This window comes from Centroberyx affinis, unplaced genomic scaffold, assembly GCF_046629955.1.
Source record: "Centroberyx affinis isolate AG114_WGS23_722 - 3 ecotype Tasmania unplaced genomic scaffold, CSIRO-AGI_Caff_v1 ptg004695l_1, whole genome shotgun sequence".
Lineage (NCBI taxonomy): Eukaryota > Metazoa > Chordata > Actinopteri > Beryciformes > Berycidae > Centroberyx > Centroberyx affinis.
In genome coordinates, this window is record NW_027282270.1 from 17,571 (window position 1) to 41,759 (window position 24,189).

The window sequence follows — 24,189 nt, forward strand, 5'->3', positions numbered from 1 at the left end:
CAGAACAGAAGCCCCCTTTGTTATCTAATCCAGCCCTCTCCTCTCCAGCCTGAGCGACTGACTTGACTGCCACAAGACTGCTCTTCACAGTCTGTCAACCAGCAACCCAACTGATGCATATCAACCCAACAGCTGAGGAGTAGCCGAATCTGCTGTGCAGGACTTGCCGACTGATCTGTCAATCCATAGGCCGGCACGTGGAGAGGGCTTACCTTGAGAATAAACCAGAAGAACTGAGAGGGCTGTGTGAGGTCCACCAAGGACTGTTCAGGACCCAACTTTGTGCCTCAGCCATTCAGTGCTAAACCTCAACTAATCAGGTTTCAGTAGTTAATAGCCCTTCAAGCTGCAGAATTGGCAGATCTGCATTTCTTGCTGTATCCACAGTAACCAAGGATCTCAGAGTAGAAGTGCTTTACGGTGTGCATTTACATTTGAGAGGGCTCGTCAGGACCATGAGTGACACTCTGAGACCCCCTTCGCTTCAGGTGAGCGTCCCAAACGATGACCCAGGATACTCAGATGGCGGGATCAATGCAGTTTCGGATGGCTGCATGCGGTCCAGCTCCTCCACCCCGACGCTCCGTCGCAAACGCTTCAAGATGCGCCGCATGAGGAACGTGCCCAGCGAGAGGGAAAATGAAAAGGGGCGGCTAAACGACAGTCGTCTGACGGCCCGATCCGGCTCTGGCTCCAAGGAGTACCTCCAGCTGCCTTCCATCGAGATCACACCATCCAGCGACGAAGACGCGCCCTCTTCCTGGTCCAACTGCTCCACACCCAGCGCCTCGCCGCGCCGCAAGCGCTTCCTGTTGAGGAAGTGGCTGAGGGTCCGAGAGAAGAAGGAGCAAGGCAGTGAGAGCAGGTTGGTATGGGCCCGCCCTACTCACCCTTCCCCATTCCCTTCTCCTCCCCCCTTCTTCCTTAATACCTCCATGCTGCTTTGAGGCTCCTGCTACCTGCACTAATGTGTTGTATCACTAACTCAAACAAAATTAAGCTGTTACCATGTCAAGTCAAGCATTTTAGAAGAGTGAACCTTTAGACCTCTGGTGAGAATGAGATTTCTTTTCATCTATCAAAGGTGTGTGCTCCTTAGACAGCAAGCAGCTATCATTTGTGACTGTTAATGTGTTTATTCACTGAATAATGATCACACACAAAACTGCTAATGTGGTAAAAGAATTAGGTACAGAGTGAGGGGTGTTTACTAAACTTAGAGAAGAAGTTGAACTTTATTTGAAAAGCCATTAGCAAGTCCATACATCACCTGAAAGGCCAAAATAACATATAAGTTTCAGTTTGTTGAAGTGCTCTAAACATTTGTGTGGAGCACCTCAGCCATTGACTCTGCTTATAGGATAAAGAGCACTGTATGGTTCTTAAAGTTTTATTTTAATACATCTGATTTGGAACATGTCATAAAGGTTCTACATGTGTATTGAACCATGGTTTTATAAGTAAACGTACTTTGAAGGCCTTCATAGGTGGGTTAAGAGAGGGTTAAGCTTTTGTACAAGCCAAAAGAACTAATTTTTAGTACGAGATGGACCACTTTTTGAGAGCATTGAAAAGTTGTGTATGTACATTTACTTTTGAGCATGTGTATGGGATCAAGTGAGGTCATGTTTGTTAGTTTACCTGGGAGTTTGGAGCAATTTCCAATGCCATAAGATTATCTGCTTTTGAGAGAGGGCTTGAAGCTGAACTCCTTAAGAGTTGCAATCTTGGTGAAAGTCAGTCAATGGCAAGTTTCCACTGAAGGAGCCCATGAACCAGGGTCAGTGTTAAAACCCCTGCTCACTTCACTGCGTTCTTGTTAGTCATAGGGAAATTGGATTGGAGATGGTTCACTTTGCACATTTTAGAAGCACAGTGTGGTCTAATGTGTGATCTATGACAAGAGTCCAATTATTCTAGGTAAAAATACTTTTTTGCTAGTGTTTTTTTCTTTTCTTTTTGATGTATTTAAAGAGGCCTGCTACCACCGGTAGCAGATGGCAGACAGGAATAGGTTCATTAGTCCATCGGCATGTCATCTTTCTCTGAGATGAGGACTCCTTCTCTCCAGAGGTATGTGTGCATAACCCTGTCAGCATCCCTAAGTGTGAAATACTGAATCATTATCCATTTCAGCACACTGTGGCCACAGCCTATCTCCCCCTAGGGGTGTAATGTGGACTGTTCTAACAAGCATTCTTCAGCTTAATAGCATAGCATTAAGAGGACAAAGCTCTTCCTTAGCCTGCTCTTTGTTGCCAGCTGGATGTACAGTATGAAAAAAAAAATATTCAAGATGTGTGGGAGTGAGTTAAATAATCCAGATCTCAATGTTTATCATCACTTAATCAATTATTGATGAAGCAGCAGAGCAGCCATTTTCGTCATGTAAAGTCGTAAGGACACAGCGAGCAGCAAGATATTTTATATCCACTCAGCATTGCTGCCCACGTCCGTTCATTACTGCTGCCTGGAGGGTCACCCTCTCCCTGAACTGTACTGTGTTATACCAAAACATATTAACGCTGAACAGCACAGTTCTGTCATTTCATATATGCAGATTTAATCTAGATGTGACGCCTGTATGTCATGTGATGTTCATAGCCACAGTATCCTTTGATACAGTGGTGAAAATGAGAGTCTAGCAAAAGTAGGAGTTAGAACACCGTGTCCAAGTTATAGGTTAACTATGGGATTGAGCCTGAAACACAGAGTCTGTGACCGGTCTCAGATAAAACCAATGTTGTCTGCACAGTGTACCACAGTGTGATCTATTGTTTAAACTTAGAATAGGTAGCTGACATAAGTAGATAGGAATATCACAACAAAGAGCAGGATTATTGAATCAGTCAGCACATGAAAAAAGAAAACAAAAAAATATATATTATGAACACATACACACATATACTGTACATATATACATATACATATACTGTACATATACACACACACACATGCATACATACATACATACATACGTACTGTACGTACTTACATACGCATATATCAAATTGAGAGAAAAATTAAAATAAATTGAGTACAGTGTATTTCAAACACAGTCCTCATTGAGCAAGACACTGAAGCCCTGCCTCCTCCGGGGTGTCAGTCATGGCTGCACCTGCACTTTGACCCACTGGTGAAATACCTACATTTACCTGTGAGAGATGTGAGCAAGCAAAACCTAATTACACATGTAATATGGCAATTGCAATGTCTAAAAAACATGTTCAGGGTCAGTTTAAAGTGCTTGAAACAAATATCAACCCTTGTTTTGTGACTGTGTCCTTGACACCAGTCCTCTCTTTTGTGTGTTGCCAAATGGAATTTACAGTATATATAAACAAGTCAAGTAAATAATTTACCGATCCACTGTAATATGGCTTTATTGTATTTCAGTCTTTCCCATGGCAAACTGTGCAGTGCAGTTGTTAGTAAATTCAGTACCACAGGACGTGTGTGTTTTATACTATATGAATGTCATTTAAACAACTATTTTTTGTTCCACCAAAATGCTGACTTGAAACCGGCCAGTTAATGTACAAACAAGGCACAGCATTAATAGTTAAACATGTCTGGAGGCCTGGGACAATTTGAACAGTGTTAACTTGGTCTTCACTCCAAGGACCGGTCAAAAATGCTGTAAGTATCCAAATCCATTTTCAATAAGAGAATATCTAAAGCTGGTGTGTTCTCTTTCAGACACACACTAGTGATTAAAGAGGAGGTCAGCATACATGCTAACAAAACTGGCTTGATGTGTTCCAGTGTTACTAGTTGCCTTGAATGTGGTTGACTTCAAAAGCAAGCAGATTCCAGATTTTGTGAAATACCTAAAGGATTGCAGTTTTCTAATCCAACTTTCCCCTCGTTGAGATGGAATGTGATGCACTTTTCCACTCAGATTAATTTGGACAAGCTTGGTTCAGGTCCTTAAAAGCCTCTGTAACCAAGTTGAGAGCAGAAATGTCTTGTGATGGGGAATGAAATAAGAGTATTTCAGTGTTAGATTTTATTTTATCTGCTCAGACCCGAAAATGGACCCATGTCTGTTTGAAGCCAAGTGAGTCAGTCCATCTTAGTCCAGCATTGTCTTGTCCAGCAAGTCTTAATGACTATGGAAACATCATGTACAACTTTGCATGCAGTGTATTAAAGTACTAATTGTCAAATTGTGAAATTATTATTGCTTATTGTCAGTGTTGTCATTGTCAGTCGATATGTAGAAGTTAGAAGACGTACCATAAGGCCCAGCATCTAGCTATGTTTTTATCTTACTTTCTATGTTGTAGAGCACGTGTGTGCATGTGTGTGTGTGTGCATGCATGCCAGCGTGCATGCGTGTGTTAAGATTGTGTGGCTGAGATCAGTGGAAGCTTGCCGACACGGTGGAATCTGCTGTTCGGCAGCCTGATAAGACCAGGACTATTTTGGGGAAGCGGGCAGTATCTTTCACCAGGCTTCACTGGTTCCGCCTAGTCCAGGCATTTAAATATTTCAGAGACACAACCTCTCAGGAGGATGTTGGAGACATAAGAAAACATGGCATGGAGTGTGTTGCTGTTATCCATTTGAAGAAAATAGAAATGTCTACCAATTTTCAAAATGGTCCCCGCCATAATCAGGACTAATGTGATGAAGATTCACTAGAACAACTTATTTGCTCACATTTTGTTCAGCAGTTCAGCTTTCCTCTTGGTCACTGAATGAATGAAAGAAGCTTCTATGCAGTGGGAACTCTGAAACACAGTAGAGCGATAGATCAGGATGGGTGAAAGCCTTAGGAGTTGCAGTCAGAATGTTTGCTGGGTAAAGCTAGCTCTGCTTTATGTCTGTCAGTGTTACAAAGTTAATGCACTATATTTTTGCAACTTGCCGTCTGTTAACAGCAACGACAGCTACATAGACACATTTCAGCTACAAGACAGCATGGCTAACATGACAGGCTGTCAAAAATGCAAAACAGATGTTTAGATTTTATAAAATATGCGGATAGTAATCTACAAGCACAGAACGAGTGTGTGCTCCTCAAGCAGGCTCACTTAGCCTCTGCCTCTCTGTGTGTATCTATAAAATATTTTTTTTCAGGTTTAATATTTCAAATTCAACCCCATTATTTGTCCTGGGTAATGTAATTGCCCTAGTACAAAGGCCATGTATCATAGTGGATTCTTGTTCAAGTAATGGGATGTAGAGTTGCTAAGGTGATAGTTGTCTTGTGCTCTATTTAAGTCCTCCATTTTGAACAGATTGTCTCTTAAAAAGCCCATTATGTGAGCAGTTGCTTAGAAAATGAGTTCAAAGGCCAGTGGGAGAAGCCACGATCGGTATACCAATAATATTGTAGCCTGCTGTAATTCCAGTACTGCCTTAAAATCTACAGTATTTTGTTACACCTGCTTGATATCATGTTCAAAGCGCATATTGGATCAATTGTGTATGAGTGATAAATGATTTAGCGGGGGCCCATGCCATCACGTCAGCTTTCTTTCCTTGTGATTTCAAATGACCATGCACTAAAGGACAAGGATGCAAATGTAAACACTTGCAGAAACCAGAAAACACACACTTGCTTTTACAGTACATATGTCCTCCCCCTGAGAGAACAACTTACTTTATGCAGACAGAGACACGCCTCAACTCAGTAGGCAATATAAGTATACATATAAAAAATAATATGAGGCAATGGAGCTTAGATTCACTCTAAGATATAACTTTCAAAACTGTATTGAACCACTGACCAGTGACACCACCAATGATATTCACTTTTCATGAATTTGTTTTCAAATTTACTATACAGGATAAGAATATTGTACCTCATGCAGAATCTTTTAGTTAATAAGGTGTTTCTTGAATGAATTTGAAGCAAAGATGAATTTCTGACATGCACAGTCAACAATAGATGCTGAATAGCAGACAGTACTAGCTCCCTTATTCAAATGCTGATCTGCTGAGTGGAGACTGCTGAAAGAAATTAGTGCCAGCAGAGATTGTATTTCATAAATTTGAATTTGTCATGCTCATATTGACCTGTTGAATTAAATAATAAATGTGCTGAATAAATGAAGTCAAAAATTAAATTTGTAAGGCACACTGTGAAATTGAACGCAAAGGCCTGAAATTGAATGTGATTATTATTGGAGACATTCCATAGGGGGGTTCAGCTGAAATGCTGCAAGCTGGAAGGATTTAAACGGTTGTTCAGGCAGCACTGCCAGTCTGCTTTTGACGGGAGATAATATGAAACTGCCCATAAAAGAAATTCATGGATTTTTGAAAATGTTATAAGTGTAAATGTATCTGTTCAAATTGTTGTTCGATAAACAGTTGATCAAATCAAATGAAAACTGCACCTTCCATTATACGGCCCCTTTAAGAGCAGACTTTCCTAGACTTACAATGCAAGGTTACCTAAGCTTTGTACTGTATCAACATTTCTTCATATCTATTTATCAAGATTGTGAGTACAAACTGTGCTGTATGCTGCGCTCGGACATCTGACCTTGTTTGCCTTAAAAGTCAGTGTTTATCATGAAAGTATACTTGTTTTTAACCTTAATGCAGAAATGTTTCCCCACTCATTATATCTGACGCACAATCTAAGTCTAGCCTTTGTTTGGGGCAATTGTGAAAGGTGACTTTTACACACTGACAAAAGTTTCCATCTTTACAATCATTTAGTCTCATATTCAGTTTTAAAATTATTTTTGTTTCCAGTATAGAGGCAAGTTGGAGACACAAGGAAAAATAAGGCAGATCACCTGATGAGTATCAAGAAAATGACACTTGATGCCAGAAAATGTGGAAACAAGTTGAATTGTATTGGAGAGAAGTGAAATATTCTCACCTCATTGGAATTTTTTTTTCACTTGTTTTAAGAAAAATAAGCTTTTAAGACTCACTAGTAGGCTAGATTAAATGACTGGTTAATTATTTAGCTGCAGTATAAGAGATGGCTGTTAGACTATAAAAAATAGTTTAAAGTCTGTGTATCCAAAGTAAGAGAGGCTGATCCTTCTCAAAATTTGCATATTTCTTCAAAGTGCCCCTCAGGCCTTATACAGCCCAATGCTCTCAAAATCAGATTAGGGCCTCCTGCTGAGTAGGAGTGTGAATTAATGAAGACCTTTCCTGGCAGGACGGGCTTTATTCCTAAATGTCAAACATGTGGATGGAAATGACAGCAGATTCTCAAAATGGGGAATATCACTTATTTTGAAAAATATGACCTCTGCCCAAGCCTCTGTGATACCTGTTCTGTGATATCATTAATATGTTCAACCTGGAGTGGCTCTATTGACGATGAATGGGAGAATTAATTGAATGAAGTATGTATTAAAAAGTAGTGATATTGGTCCTAAACCTTATCTTCAGAAGATTTCCTGGTTGCCAACACAAACATTTTTATTTTTTTTTATTTTTTTTTTTGTGTTTATGTAATGATTCTCTATGGAATTTTATATGCATTTACATATCTGTCACACAGCCCCCTCTAGTGTTATCACTGGAAATGTACACATACTGTACAGTGCACAATGTGTAGTGCACGCACACATGCAGGACACATCTGACACATCTGAATGGGTGGGAGTTGCCATGTATTTTGACCCTTCACTTATAGCATCTTTCTGCAGGCTGTTTGACAGTTGATTCCTCAGACAAAGCTGTCAGACCCAGTGGCAACTGTCAATAACTGTCTATCAAGGAGGCACAACACAGTCACAGTGACAGATGTATGGCAGCATGATAACAAATTGACAAACTATTTGCTCTACAGGGCCCTATGTTAATGCAATGCTAAAATCTGACAGGAAATTAAGGAATATGACTGTATAATCAGGACTCTGTTTTAGGGCTGCAACTAACGATTATTTTCATTGTCGATTAATCTGTCGATTATTTTCTCGATTAATCGATTAGTTGTTTGGTCTATAAAATGTCAGAAAATGGTGAAAGATGTCGATCAGTGTTTCCCAAAGCCCAAGATGACGTCCTCAAATGTCTTGTTTTGTCCACAACCCAAAGATATTCTGTTTACTGTCATAGAGGAGTAAAGAAACCAGAAAATATTCACATTTAAGAAGCTGGAATCAGAGAATTTTGCCTTATTTTTCTTAAAAAATTACTCAAACCGATTATTCGATTATCAAAATAGTTGGTGATTAATTTAATAGTTGACAACTAATCGATTAATCGATTAATCGTTGCAGCTCTACTCTGTTTGACATAAAAGTAGCAAGTCAGTCCAATAATGGCCATGTTAGTTACTTTATGTTCTTTATTTCTCTTGTCTGGGGAGTTGGGGAGGCACGTAAGCCTTGGTAGTTTAGAGAACCATGCCGTGATCATTGACACCAATCCTTTCTCTCATGCAGCAGCCAGCAGAGCAGTCAGCAAAGCAGCCAGCAGAGCAGCCATGATGATGACTCCACTCGCTTCTTGACTCCCTTTATCCGAGAGGAGAGGTGAGCAGTATGTGTGTGTGTGTGTGTGTGTGTGTGTGTGTGTGTGTCTTCTCTGCCTGGGCCTCGTTCATAAATAGGGTTTTTCCATATATTTTTGTTTTTCTTACAATCAGTTCCAATGAAAAGTTGTGATATGATGAAAATTTGAACCAACATCAGAGGGTTACATTGATTTCCTCCAATATTATTATATCCAGTTGTAGTATTTTGACATCAGTATCATTTGACAAAGTTTGAATGCTGGAGATATGTTCAAAATGTTCATTTCTTTATCATATTCTTTTTTGTAATTGTATAGTGTAATTAAGGGTAAAGTCAAAGCACATGTTTGAGGCCCTGTGTGTCTGTTGTTTTCTACCTGACCATGTGCTTGTGATATCTCCATGAAGTTGTTGTGTGAAGTTGTCGGTTGAAGTTCGACCCCAAAGGAGTCAGTTCAGATCAGAGTCAAAGTCAGATCAATGTTTAGTGTATGGATTTTGTTTGTTTGTTTGTTTTGCTAGCCCCATGGTTTCAATGAGGAAAGCTCACAGTACTAAAAAGCCATTTTTGGGAAACTGGAGGGCAAAATGTGCAAATTTTTCTCCACATTGTGACATGTGAACAGGAAGAATAAGCAACAAAAAACTCAAAATGTCAAGGTATCCCTGTAGCTCAGCTCACATCTTGAATCTGTTCCTTGCATTCTCCACTAGAGGGCAGTTCCTCTTCATCTCTGATGTGCAAAACTGTTTGCCACCACCTTCTCTTTCCATGGTGGTCATGGTCAGACAAGAGCATTGCTGTGCTCCAAGGTCTGTTGCTGTTGCTGTCAGTTTCGGGGCTTTTGAGGAGCAACTTTGTCTTGTGACGTTTCGAGCCTTAGGCCATCACGGTTTGCCCTGGAGGAGACTTATTCTGTGTGGAATGAATTCCAATGAAGGGTTGTAAATCTGCCACAAGGCTGCAACCGTCACAAGCTGATATTGTTGGTTCCTGCTGTCAGTGACAGTGATGAGGGTTAGGATATTAAAAGCATAGAAGAAGTGTGAGCTCTTGACTCAAGGCGAAAATATTGGTGCGTAAGGGGGCTAAAAATATTGAAAAAGGCATGTATACTGACAAAAAGTCCTTCTTTGTCAATAGGTAGGCCCCTTTTTTTATCTATCCTGCCTGTAATATTAGAATGACAGCCATGTTCTAACCACACCTTACTGTAAACGGTACAGTATCTCTACCTCTCCACAGCTTTGTTTGAGTGAGAGGCCACAGCTGCTGCAGGCAGCATCACCAGCCCAGTATCACCTCTGTCTCTGCTCAGAATATACTGCAGCAGTTACTGGAGCACCAGAGGCAGGCCTGGACACTAAATCAGATACTGGCGAGTGAGTGTGTGTGTGTGTGTCCCAGGGTGGACACACAGGGAGGCTTCATACTTAATCCCTGAGGTAAAGCAGTGTGGCCAGAGGGAAACTCAGCAGGCCATCTCTCGCTTACCGTAGGAGGCAGGAAGAGCTTGTATCAGGCAAATAGAACCACCTGCACCTGCGCACCTGTCATGTTGGCCTGGAACACTGTTATGAAATATGAGGAGTCGATCAGTGCAAAGTACATTGCTGTTGTTTAAACTTGAAAAATGCAGGGGTCTCTTATTTTTCTGCACTTTCTGCCTACCTCTGTCCTCCCTCTTAGTTTCAGGGTTGCTATGAAGGTAGAAAACTAGAAAGTTCGTTTGCAAAGCTGCAGTCTCATTAAAGTATATGTAAAGTGTATGTTTATTCATCATTTGTCTTCCAGATTTCATTTTCTCACAAGTTAGCATGTGAATGCAATGTTGTTTAGCAGCTGACACAGCATAATATTATGGCTGCAAATCGAAATTCATCTAATGTTGGAAATCCCAGATCCGGATCACCGCAACAATCTTGATAATTTACAGGTCTTAAAAAGTTTTAGAATTGTAAGAATTAGTAGCCTAGTTCACAGTCATATCGCCCAACCTTTATCAGAACATATCATATTGAACACTGACCAAATTTTTGAAATCAAGGCAAGCAATTAAAGGAATACACCATGTTTTTTTTAGCAAATCTCACGCTTTTGAGTTGATGCTAACCTAGTTTTTGTACCAACTGCAAAACACAAACAATGTGCCAAAACATTAAAATGCAATTAGTGATTAATCCGGTAACTAAATAATTGCTGGACTTACAGAGGTGAAACTGCTACCAATTTTGTTGCCATACAGCTGTCAGTGGATGAAAGAGCTTATTTACCAAAAAAACTGGTGCATTCCTTTAAGGTCTGGAAGTATGGAATTTTGAAATAGAAAATGTGTAGGAACCCTCTTAGTCTGTCCTCAAAATAACCGCCCACTTCGCTATCTTTCCCTTCTGCTCTGTCTACCTTCCACTACACCTCCACTCCTCTCTGTCCTGCACTCTCCCTGTGCACCTCTGTCTCTTTCTCTCTCTCTCTCTCTCTCTCTCTCTCTCTCTCTCTCTCTCTCTCTCTCTCTCTCTCTTCTCTCTCTCTCTCTCTCTCTCTCTCTCTCTCTCTCTCTCTCTCTCTCTCCCTCTCTCTCCCTCTCTCTCGCTCACTGTCTCCCATCTGCTCGACTTAGGAACGTTACCTTTCAAACCTATGGGATTTCTTGCTCCTCTTCTCTTTGCTGTGCTGGTGCTGCTAGCTAGTGTTGGGTGTCTGCAGCAGCTGCAGGGAGAGCAGCGTTCTGTAGCCGGCTTTAGAGGGCACGGAATGTCATGTCTCCTCTGCAGGTAAAACAGCTGCATCTGTGCCTGGAGGCTGCACCGCTGTCTGTCTGGAGGACCGTCTGTCTCGCTGTCTCTCTGTCCGTCTCGCTGTCTCTCTTGCTTTCGTGACTGCAATCTGTCTGTCTGTGTGCTGCAGTTTTCTCAGTGTGCTGCGAGCAGCTGCATTTTCTCGCACAGTGACAGCGGGCTGCTGGCTAATGTGTACTGTGCCACTAGCGGTGACTGTATTTGCCTCGGCTTAGTTTATCGCGGCATCCGTTCATCCGTTCAGTTGTGTCTGGGATGAGGAATTGACTCGACAGGGATGATGATGACGTAGAGAGAAGTTTGCACGTTTGCCGTCATTTTCTGATGTTTGCATTTTAGGCTTCTGTCAGGTTAAACTCCTCCACGATCACTGCAGGCGGGTGTTGTGTAATATCAGTATAGGACATTACTCCTAAAGGTACAGTCCGATGTTCAGTTTTCCAACCTGTACCTGGTCAGACTCTCTGTTTAAGCATGTGATTGTGAGCTGTGAATCGGCGTTACGCACTGCATTACACGCCATCATTGGATCAATCATATTCTGAAACTATAGTGAAACTGCAGTTCAGTAACGGAAATGTGAGCCTTCATTTCCGGCTATCTATTAAAGGCATGTAAACTATTTTTTTCCCTTTTTTTTAAAAATTCACTTTCTGTGTCCACTGCAGTCAAACTGAATTGACCTCAGTGGCATTGAATACAGTGTCCCATGACTGAAATCTTTCTCCTATCCTCTGTTCTCTCCTGCAGGTCTGACAGTGCAGCGGACAAGATCAGGTAACACACACTCTTTTGCTACACAGACACACTCCGGACACTCTCCTCTTTTGCTATGGAGGTGTGTGGGCACGTATTGTGCGGCGGTGGGCTCGTGGAGCAGGGTATGGTGGGATCGGGTTTGCTGTCACCCCACTAGCCCAGGTCCGCCCACCCTGCATGTGACACAGATCCACGGCTTTGTCCCCCGTCCGAGGTGTCTGAATACGCTTTACATTTGGAGAGGCCAGCGGTGAATATAGTTGCAAGCCATGGAATGTCATTGTTTGCTTTTACTGGACAAACAACATCAGTCACAACAGCAGACACAAACAGGGCTTTGTGAGTTGGTCAGTACTGTAGGTCGGTCAGTCTGTTAGCTAGCCAGCCGGCGGCAGGTCTGCACTGAGGGTCTGTGGGCACAGTCGCTTTGTTCTGCAGGGTTTGAAGTGCTTTGCCATCGCAAGAGACTCTGCTAGTCCTGAAGCAAAGGGCTCACAGGCTCAAGCTGGTGAGTATTTCAGAGGGAGGTGCACCCCTTGAGCTAAATGTTACCAGTGGGATCTTTATAAATAACGGTTCTGCCATCATTCGCTTGGTTGAAAACTTGGAAACTTGCTATTGTAGCATACTGTTGAATATGCATTGTGCTTGTGTTACTGAGTAAATACACTGAATGTGCAAAATATGAGGGACATCTTCCTGGTATTGAGTTGCAGCCGCTTTTGCACAATCCACATCTGAGTGTCTAAGCTTAAAAATCCTTCTCTAACTCATCTGCTGTGAGAAATTATATTCCCAGCATTATATGAGGTCATAGTCATTAAAGCTATTTGCTTTTTGGTGTATATATGTGTGTGTGTGTGTGTGTGTGTGTGTTGTGCACTGAGCGTGCAGAGAGTAATCAAGCGTGGAGATGTTTGTCTGGCATATTCTGAGTGGATACTGTTCGTTGGGCGTATTCGTATGTGTGCTGCTGGTATGTGTGTGTGTCTGGTTTGGTATTCTTTGAGTGGTCAGTCATGCGAGTGGTGTGACCAGCGGGCCAGGCCAGGTTTGAACCACTAGGAGTCTCTGTCCACCATCACATGACCAAGCGATGGTTTACTGAACCCAATCTGTGTCTTCTCTATACATTGTGTGCAGGCATTGTCACCCTGCCCTTTCAAAAACGGCCTACAATAGGCCATAACAACTTCATTATTAAGTCTGTTTCTAACCAGCCAAATTGCATGGATGAAATACACAGTTTTTGCTTTGTAATTGTACTGTAGCAGTGATGGGAATTTTTGGTTTGGTTCCATGTTCTTCCCTATTTCTGGTTGTAGCACAGGTTGCAACACTAAAACGATTGTCATTTGGTTTGTTTAGTATGACGTATTTCTAACCACTGAGCCAATAGTTGTGTTTTGTGAGAGAAATTGAGGCAAAAGGTTTATTTAATTTCCCATTTTCTCCAGCAGTGGTGCTCATTCCCTTGTTGCGGTGGCCCACCTTGTGGTGCTGAATGAAGACGGAGGAAAGTCAGAAAAAATATTCTACTCTTGACTTCAATGGATAGCTCAATTATACAGTTTGAAAAAGCACTTTGGTGCAACAGTTGAAGCACTTTGCCAGAGAAGAGTGTGATCTGTGGCAGAAAGGCAGCTATTACATCAAGTGAGGTTGCTTTCAGTTTTAAGTGTTCGGAGTGTCGTCACCTCACATATCAAACATAATTTAAGGATCACAATGGTAATACAGACATGTACTGTAGCACTGAATTCCAGTTTACGTTGCTCTCGCAGCATATTAGCCTTACAAAATGTGAAAGTTACCAGGATCAGTCTTGTTTACCAAAACAGCAATGGTGAGTAGTTACAGATGGAGTGAGGGTTACACACATATACACATTATAACACCACATTCCCATGCAGACCAACCACAATTTAAACTGATGGCCACTGAGAAACCTAGAGCTGGAAACCCAAACAGAGTGAACTTTCCTAGAGTCCTCTTCAGTAGCAGCAAAGACCACATAGACAGAATCCTTGCTTTATCGTTAGATAATGTCTTGTTTGAGCCATCTCAGGAACCACATGGCAACCCTGAAACATCATAGATTATCACCATGATGTTGTGGTCATTACAACCTTTACCTTTGAAATCAACTGGAATCACCACTGTACACATTCATACACACACACACACACACATACTCACATGAATACTGGACCTTTGATTTCACAATAGGTTTAAGGTTTTGATTCATCTACACTTTTTCCACTATGTGTATGCATTGTCTTTACTTGGTTCCTGGGATTTTTTCATTGCATTTTTTATATGCACCCCTTGGCTGTATATAAATAGTGTAACATAATATAATATACATATTGCTTAAAAAAAATGAACAATTCATGCTGTACTCCTTTCAACTTGGTACAAACCAGAAACCGCACCATCTCAAATCATCCCCATCTTGCTTCTACGCCCCAGCAGTTCTCCCAGCCAAACTAGTGTTTTGTTTCTGTACCCTTTGTAACCCTCTACAGTTGTTGCCTAAGTGGTCATGAGTCACACCAACTGCACAAGATCGATACCTAGTTTGTTACAAGGGCAACTGTAAATAATGCATGCAAAAAGCCCTTTGGCTGGCTGAGGCGGGGAGAATGCAAGTGCCTCTGGAAACTCTGCAGTTTGCATGTTTGAAAGAAGACTCAGGCTTGACTCACAGAGCTTAGCTTGCCTTTTTATCCTGTTATGTTGCAGATTTGTGCGTTGAATTCTATTAGAATAAAGTTTAAAGAGAAAATCAAAAGACATACAGTATGTGTTTGCAGTCTTTCTGTAAAGATTGATTATATTGTTTGATGTGTGGGATATTTACGTCCAGTAGTCAATTTGAGGGGGGATGCGAGGAGATGCCAATGCCATCCCCCTTGAAATAACAATTGTCAAAAACCATCCCCTTTGTAAAACTGCCATCCCCCATTTCATCCCTCTTCATGGCACTACAATATCATTTAGCCTAATCAAGAAATGTGTAAGCCATTTATTATTGATATTTAATAATTTTAGAGAATATAGCGCATCTGGAGTTTTCAGTAAATCCGAGGGCGGGGGGCACACACACCTGCATTCAAGGATGGACTGGCCATCGGGACATCGGGCCGCTCTAACTGTGGACCGGTCGGGAATATTTTTTGACTAGCCCCATATCTTTTCACAGAGGAAAAAAGCATCAGAACAGCGTTCCGAGAGTGAATTTGATGAAGGACCGCACGTTCCAGTTCTGAAAAAATAAACAGAGCGTTTAAACAGCAGGTTCATTTCGTTTTAACACCATAGTTTGCCGGCTGGGCGGTGTTTGGACCTTCGGGCCAATCACAGTGCTTAAAAACGGAAATCTCCAGCCAACCAGGAAGCTGGGCCACATTAAACAAACACACAATCAAATGACAGGTACAGACAGTTCAATTTGAGCTGCGGAGCTGACAGGTTGTGTTGTGAAACTGTCGAGAAAGAATCATCTAGACATTCTGTCTTATTTTCAGCCCAATGTGACTGATAAAGCAACATGTTCAGGTGAATTTAACTAGTAAACAGACGGAAATATTGTCATTTTCACATGAGCCATCGTTGTAACTGAAATTACTATAGCCTAGTGTAACTATTGCTACCTAGCAGGGCAAGGAGAGTGAAGGAATATGTAGCTATCTATTGTTGTTTGATTAACTGTAACTGAATATTAGCTTTAGACAGTGGTGCAGCCTATCATATATTATCTTTGAGTTAAACTGAATATAGTCATTTAAAAAGTCTCCTATAGACAGATCAGTCCTGTAACTTCTGAACACATGCACTGATCTGTTTAACAGAGCCAAACGGAGGCAGGAGTCACAGATTAGAGGAGACAGACCAGCAGAGTTCAGGTGACTCAATGTGTACAAATTAATAAAGCTAAAATAAGTGTATTCCTGGTTTTGCTAAATATGTTGCTGATGCCATAAAAGTGATGCCCATATTCCTAAGTGGCATCCTTTATTATGTCAGAGCCATGTGGTTATCTGAAATGACCAACACCCCTCCAGCCAATCAGAATAAAGTATTCAGCCAGCCCATTGTATAATAATATAATATTATGGATGATATTTTGTACAATCACCATTTAAAGTTAATGTCCATTCTATCAGTATCATAGCAACAAGAGATTGAGGGAGTCAGGGTCAGGGAGACAGCAAAGAGCAGCCACACCAACCAAACCCCAAATCCAGACCGGACACTGCACCACCCATGGCTTCACTACTGCCTTTTTTTTTTTTTTACCTTTTTTTCAATGTTTGCAGCTGTTAGTGCTCAGTGTGATGGAAACCTTCCATCAAATTATAATAAGTATATAAAAGAATTCCATTCAAACATACAGAGGTAGGCTACGTTATAAAATTAATTTTATTAATTTAACATTCATAGGTTAACAACTGTATAGTGATATGTACAGTACATTACAGGATTCATCGATGTGAAGCATCCTGTAATAGCATAGAGCAATAACGTTAAGTTACGTTAAGTTGTGCCTTGGTTAAGGGCAATGACAGGAGTATCTGATACCTAACATCCGTAACATGCGTGTCTTTTGAGTGTAGAAATCTTTGTGCTGTTACAATATAAACAGAATGGTAAACAGCTGGTCCTCCACCCTCCATGCTGTCTTCGCCACTATCAAATTGTTTGTCCCCATAAGACCCCACCATCCCCCCTGAAATGTTTTTACAAATCGACTACTGTTTATGTCACACACCAGCCAAATAGTAGTCACTTTTGACTGGGTTATCAGTTTGTTTACTAAGCAGAAAGAGGTTCTATATTCTGTGGCTGGTAAAATAGTTAGTTTGTGAGTTTTTGAGTATGTAAGCCACTGTGGCTGAAGGACAAAAAGAATCCTCTTCTGCTCATGACGATCATGTAGTCCTGCTGCTCAGATTCACCTGCACAGGCCTGGTTTGTAGTTTCCTCTGTCTTCTTTCTTTGTTCTACTGTCCGCATTGCTCTTGCGCCTCTCAGTTGCCAGATCATCGATGCCTTTTCGTCTGTGGTTTGAGACATTAGCTTCGTTGGTGGAAGTCAGCATAATCTGATCTTACCCTTTACTTTGTTCAGGAGCCTCAGAAAAGGCAGGGATCCTAAATAACAAGTAAATGATATGCAGAAAAAGGTTGAGTTCCCTGTTTATTGTCCCTGATGACTTTCAGACAAGGAGAGGTAGTTTTAGATGAATCCTTTTCCTCTGTGTTGTTCAACTTGGGATGAGTCAATGCAGTATAGGGCAGGGCTATATAGGGCCAGACTAATGCATGCATTTTGAGTGAGATACTGATCATTAATATATGATCCAGACCAGACTAAATTCTCATCCAAAACTGTAAACCATGCTGGGATTTTCTTCATAGTTGTGCCAGTCTGGTCTATTTTTTAGTAATTGTGAAAATCTTCACTTTGTCATTGTGCTGAAATGTTTTGTGCTGATCTTACCAGTGTATTATAAGTGCAACAAATGCTTATATATTTTTTTGTGAAAGGCCAGTATTGGGCCATAATATTGATGCACTGTTATATTTGTCAAGCCCAAATGCAGACACATCTTAACTGACCGGTTCATTTAACAAGCATAACAAAAGAGAAAATGCAGCACTGCAGAAAAAATATATTGGTTGTATACAATTGTGTACATTTTGTTCCTGATGCATGCAATCAAATTAATTTTTATTCCTGTGCATGCATATTTCAAAGTATGAAATATTTGAAATTAAGCTTTGCCCTAATATTTCAACAAATTTAATTTGCTCAATTCAGTGGGTTCAGATTAGTTGCAAGTGGTTGTGGTGTTTGTTCTGCAATCTCTTTATCTTCATTTGTTATATAACTGATATATTATATTACATAAGGTCACCTTTCCACCTTATGGAATACAACACCAGTGGGACGGTCTATCATTTTGCTGTTTTCTGTCTAATCTCGTTTAGATTTATTAGTGGTATCAGATTCCACTGGCTGACCTTCACTAATGTTTCCTGCTGAGCGGCTCCAGTTGCGCCCAAGATAATGCCTGAAAAAGCAAATGGTTAGGATGATGGTGACGTAACAGTGATGACTATGGTGAATCTGGGTCAGGGCCAGGGTAGTTATGTCTAGGAGATGTTATGAGGTCATGATGCAGCTGAAATCCCTTCTCCATATTCATGCGAGTGCGTGTGTGTCTGTGTGTGTGCGGAAAGCATGCGTATGTGCGTGCAATCAGAAGAATTGCTGATGCACTGCGAGGCTGTGGTGGAGAGCAGCCTGCACGGCGAACACATGCCTCCTAGCTGCTAGAGCAGAGAGGAAGAGAGAGGAAGAGGAGAGACAGAGAGAGTGGAGAGAAGCGAGCAGGGGAGGGAGGCTGATAAAGAGGGGAGAGGAGGGAGAGAGGTGAAGGACCACCCTTATCGAGCAGAGCCGCTCTCGGAGAGCCTACCGAAGAGACCTTCCCACACACACACCATGGCCGGCCAGCCAATCAGAACGCTCGCATCCTTGACCCATCCTCCCCTCGTACAACTGCTCATCCGCGGCTGAGAGAAGCAGATGTGAGGTGATGCTGTTCGAAGGGATTCTGTGAACCACCTGAACAGGAAACTCTAAACTCTCAGTATCCTTTGCGGGAATACAGGAAATAAAGAAATTGCTTTGATATTCTAGCGTGCTGCGAAGAATTCAGGGAAATGGACAGAACGCTGCTTTAGATATAATGCTTTTCTATCAAGATGGTGACATCTGATCAATTTGGACATCCTGTGGCTTTTGATCTTTCCGGGCTTTTCGGGTTCAATTGTGCTTTCTGTATCGCCTCTGTTTGCAACTTTCATTTTCAAGGCTGGTGCAATTTTTGTTTTTCTTAAACTGATTTTGGATGTCCTGTGTGAGAGAGAAGGACAAGGTGATTTTGTGTGGCTTGGAGACGATGACAAAGCATGCTGGGCAAGTGACAGTGTGACAGCGAAACAGTGGGACAGTGATTGAAGAGAGGCCATGAGAGCCAGGAGAGAGGCCAGGATGGTGTCTGCGTGTTCACCATGCACAAGCATAAGGTCAGGTCTGATTTCTATTTCTTTCTTTATGTGCGGCATATTCTCATCACAGGCTTGAGTTTGGTCGAACAGCAGAAGAATAGGCATGCATTACAGGATGAGTTATATGCAGTTAATATGGATAGTCATGTGCCATTCATAATTAATACTCATATAAGTTGTTGTATTTTTTGTATTATGCTATTTGGGGGATGTAATTTTTTAGACCTGGGTAAAATAGTATTTGGAAATATTTTTTTTTGTTTGGTGAACATAACAATAGAATGAGATACATGAGATACTTACAGGCAAGTATTCCAAAGTCAATTTAGTTTACCTTTCTGTAATTAAATCTGATCTAATACTATCTGGATCATCTTGATGTAAACCCCAACCTGGTATGCAAGTAAACACAAAGACTCTAAGAATTATTTGCACATACTATATGATCCAGGTTTGGTCTGGTGATTATCTTGAAAATGGTTTTCTGATTATTATTGCCAGGTTCCCTTCACTGGATCACATGATCAGGACCGCCCTAGTTTTATTCTGCAGCTCTACGCTTTCCTGTATGACCTTTGCCAAGAAAATAAAAACCGCTTTGTCCATAAAATGGCTTTTAAATGTCAATGCGTTTTTCTTTTTTTTCCAAATGAATTTGAAGCACCAATTGGGAATTGTTGACTACTATATATAAATAGTGTGTAGCTATTCCTTGACACAAACATTAGCTGCTTGAAGAATTTGACTTGGAAAATACTATAACCTTGCAACTTTTGCAGCCCATCAGATCTCATAGTACGTATCTATTTTACTCAAGAGTTTATGAACATTAAAGATGTAAACCAGTCTTTTACAACTACAAAATAATGCCAACATGCATATTTAGCTATCTTCTACATTTATTACAGCACTGTCACTCAATTAGAAATCAAAAAGCTGAAAGATGTCTCCACAACTCCATGCAGTAATCCATGTTTTTGTTGCGGCTAAGGTCTTTTTTGGTTCATGTTTAGCTTACAGGCCAGGTCTTGACGTTTGCTGTGGCTTTTCAGTGTTCAGTTAGCTTATTGAGACGCATGGTCAGCTTTTGCTTTCTTCAGCAGTTCATTCAAACATGGCAGTGAGTCAAAATGATTGATACACACGCTAACGTACAGTATGTGCCTTAACCCGATTCACGGAGAGCCAGGGGATGGTGGAATAAATCACTGCATGTCAGTGTTTCTCTAACACACATCCATACACACACACACACTTTTGAATACAGGGGATTTTCCAGCTGGCTATTGGGCCTTCTAAATCTCCACTGTGATCTGTGCTCCCCAGGCCCATTAAGGGTAATTTGGTTAGATTTATTGTGGCTGCCAGCTGGGATTCAAGCCAGTCCTGGGGCTGCATTAAGTTACCTCACTGTGATGAATACCCCCACCAGGTAATTTTGTGCTATCCTTGCATAACTTTCTCCTTCGGTCTTTAATTAATCGTGAATGATAGTCGTTAATGATCGCATGAAGTGCTATTAGCTCAAGCCCACCTTGGTTCATTATTTGTGTTATGTAATGAGACAATGAAAGCATAGTTAATTTACTTAATGAGAGGAAAAGGATTGAACTCAAACAGGACATATGGTTCTTCATCTGCAGATTCAAATTTTTGGATAAACTGATTGGAGCCATTTCAAAAGCCATTTAATCTATCCATTTTCACTGAAACTTAGTAAGATGACAGGAATAAAGGTGAGCTATTTTAAGATTTTTGCCAATTTGAATGTCTGAGTCATTGTTATATCACGGCCTATATTTGGGCCAGCTGTTGACATCCCATATCGAAGGTGATTTATTAAGTAGTTCAGTCCGACAGACAATCTGTCTGTCACTGGCACACCCACTTACTGCAATTGAGGAAGGTCTTGTTTTCATGCTGGGTGGACATCTGCCTAACTGCAGAGTTACACAAGAAGATATGCCATGCACATATGCCATTTAATGGCACAAAGACTAAATTTAGACCTGTCTTTTGGCTTTCAGTGATGATTCTCAGAGCCAGGTCTGTCCACCTATCTGTCCATAACCTGAGCTGAATTTGACACTGCAGTCTCCACAGTCCATATTATGAATGCCAATCCATTTGTCAGTTGTCCAAAGTCCACTAAATGTACTGGATTATTAGTATAGCATTGGGTGCAGGGAGAAATTGAGGTATGTGAGATAATGAAGATGTAGATTGTTCAATAAAATAGTTCAGTCCAGTTCATTAGTCAAAGTAGAACCAACTATTAATGTGCATCCAGGGATCATATTGTTATAAAGTTATTTTTTATTATTATTTGATTCCAACATTGTATTACATTATCTACTGAACTAACTTTGCATAGAAACTATTCACACTTTCCTCATTGCCAAGATGTAATGGTGCTCTGTGTGGCACTAAAGGGGCACTGCATGTTTTTTCACCTGGCCTTACTGCCTATCTGAATAGGCATGCGTGTCTGCATTCGTCAGGCCTTCGTCACTGACTGATCACAGGGCCACTGATGACTCAAGGTGTAATTCACATATGTTCATCAGCGAAGCAGTCCCGCTGATCACTGTAAATGCCTATATTTCTCCCCCTCAGCAGGCCAACATTTAACACGTTTTTTTTTCCGCAAACAAGCTCTCATATCCACAGGGATGTGCCACCCATAGGTTGGAGGAGGGGATCCATCTGTCAAATCCTTTCAACCATAATGGCACGATTGTGCTACACTGAACACTGCAGAACTTCTGAGAATTAACACTCAACTCCAAAAACCTAAATGGTCTAAATTTAGTCTTCAGATAACCCTCTGCCAGGTTGCCTTTCTTTAACGTATTCCTTTTTTATGGAAGGCCTTTACAGGTTTCATAAATCAAGTACTGTAATCTGTATCCTGGATGGCCCTCCTCCCTCGCAGGGATGATCGATTTCCCCTCTAGCTGGTCCAAAGGGGCCATGGATTATTCTTACTAAGGCTGTCTATCCACCTCCTGGCCATCGCCCTTCTGGGAGACGGAAGGAAGCACCTAGGGTCAACGTCACCTCACCTCTACCTTTAAGTCCCTGTAGGCTCTTGTGTACATTTAAAGGTTTTGACACTCTGCATTCATTCTGCAACACAGCAGAGGCAGCAGGGGGGACATGGCTACATCGATCGCGTCACATTCTAGTCTTAACAGGAAATTCCTCAGCTAACCAGTTTCTCTTGGCGAGAAAATATTAATTAGCTCGCTGATAAGCATAAAGTCTCCAGAAGGTGTTGCCTAGCCAAAAGAACCTCCTCAATAGGTGCCGGGAAGCGCACTCAGGGTTAAAGGAGTGGGAAGCAATGACTCTGACTAAAGAGGCAAATGCATTATCATGTGCCGCAGAGAATATGAATTGATTGAATAGATGGAGGAGTGGTTGAGGGCCTCTGATCGCAGTGATTCATGGTAGATGTGGGCGCTCCATGTTGAGTCACCGGCGGTGGCAGTAAAGGGACTGCACTCTGCAAGCCCCATTACCCGTGACATTACCCCGCACATACACACACACACATACACACACACACAAAGTCTAATTCTTAGTGTTTGTTTAAACTTGCCTGGAATATGACTTAAAAGTGCCAGAACATTTATACATCCACAGGAAAATATTGTATACTCAGTTTAGGGCATGTTCACTCCAAGCTAGCCTTAACCCTTTGGAGCAGTTTATTCAAATTCTGGAGCTTTTACCCTTTTCATTTGTTTCATTTGGGCAGGTACAGGAAACAACCCCAAAATGCAAGGGTTTATAGGTTTAAGGAGCAGGATGTTGACATTTGATAGTCAGTAGTTCCTCATGGAAAGCCTAGCATAACAAAATGAACTAAGGGTACACCGCAGTCTGGACTGATGCTCATATCCAGCTCTTTCAGCTGCTCTTTCCTGGCATGAAAACCAGAGATGGTAAATTGCGGCAAAGACCACAGGCAAGTCCATCTTGCTTGGGCACAGGGACTAAAATTGATTTTGTTTTGTTTGTTAGACTCTCATAAACTCATAAACCTTCCCTCTGTTGAAATGTCTCAACATTATAGCCTTTTTATTCATATTAGGGCATTATCAGTCAACATGCACAGGCACCTGGAAACAAAACCCTCTCATTTACTCTTCTCTGCCTTCACTGATAGGCCAAGCAAAGGAAGTGGAAGAAACTGATATGGAGACCTCAAAGGTAGGATATAACTCAACCAACAACAGACACTCCACACAGTTTAGACTTTCTTCATGTCATTTTAGCTAGGGTCATCATGGATTAATGCATATTTTATTCTACATACTAATCCTCCATCTCCTGCAACCACTCCCCCAAGCCATTTCTGTAAATAAGAATGTGTTGTTAGTCATATTTGCTTGTTAAATAAGGGTTTGAAAACAACTATAGGGTACATTCATTTTTTTTTATATCCCCAGCTTGACTCATCACCCTTGAGTATGCCATGCTCAGGTCCACCAAAAGAGGGAGCTGTTCCAATAGGGCATATATGGATACCCCAATCTAGCTCCTCTCATATCCTGTGGTCCTCAGATTTCACCGTGTGTGAGATCCAGAGCCAAAAGTTGCTGTAGCATCATGTTTTTTGGTCTTTTTTTCACTGCAGCCCTGTGGTGTACAAGGCCACTGTCAGCATTGTACTGAGCAGGAGGACAAGGGGGTAGGGGGGGGGGGGGTGTCTATGGGGACACTAGTCACCTGGGCTCCAATATGACCTGCCAGGCCCGAGTCAGACTGTACAAGGCTGCTACTCAGATCCTTACAGTGAGGATGGAACTATGTGTGTCTCTGTCTGCTTGTATTTCTCACTATGTGTGAGTGTGTATGCATGTATCCGCTCATTATCCAGAAATTCTTCGAACCCCTAATAGAATAATATCCTTCTCCTAGTTCAGCAGTGTTTTAGTGTTTGTTTTAGTGATAGTTATTGATGAGAATGTATGACATGCCTTTCTCATGCCTAAAGCACTACAAATGGATGGGAAAGCCAGAATTAAGATAAAAAATGTAGAAATACACGTTCATGCATATTCTGGCAGCATTACATGCAAGAAGCAAGCAAAGATG

At 41.4% G+C, this 24,189-nt stretch overlaps 1 protein-coding gene across 1 annotated transcript in view; it reads left to right on the forward strand.

The window, feature by feature from the left end:
• Window positions 1–455: 455 nt before the first annotated feature.
• LOC139665848 (protein Aster-B-like) overlaps window positions 456–24,189 on the forward strand; it is a gene marked incomplete at its 3' end in the record, with an annotated part of 68,288 nt that continues 44,554 nt past the window's right edge. The window contains exons 1-3 of the mRNA XM_071544849.1: window positions 456–865; window positions 8,373–8,462; window positions 11,993–12,019. Of these exons, the coding sequence (XP_071400950.1) occupies window positions 456–865; window positions 8,373–8,462; window positions 11,993–12,019 (527 nt within the window). The remainder of the gene's footprint in view (window positions 866–8,372; window positions 8,463–11,992; window positions 12,020–24,189) is intronic.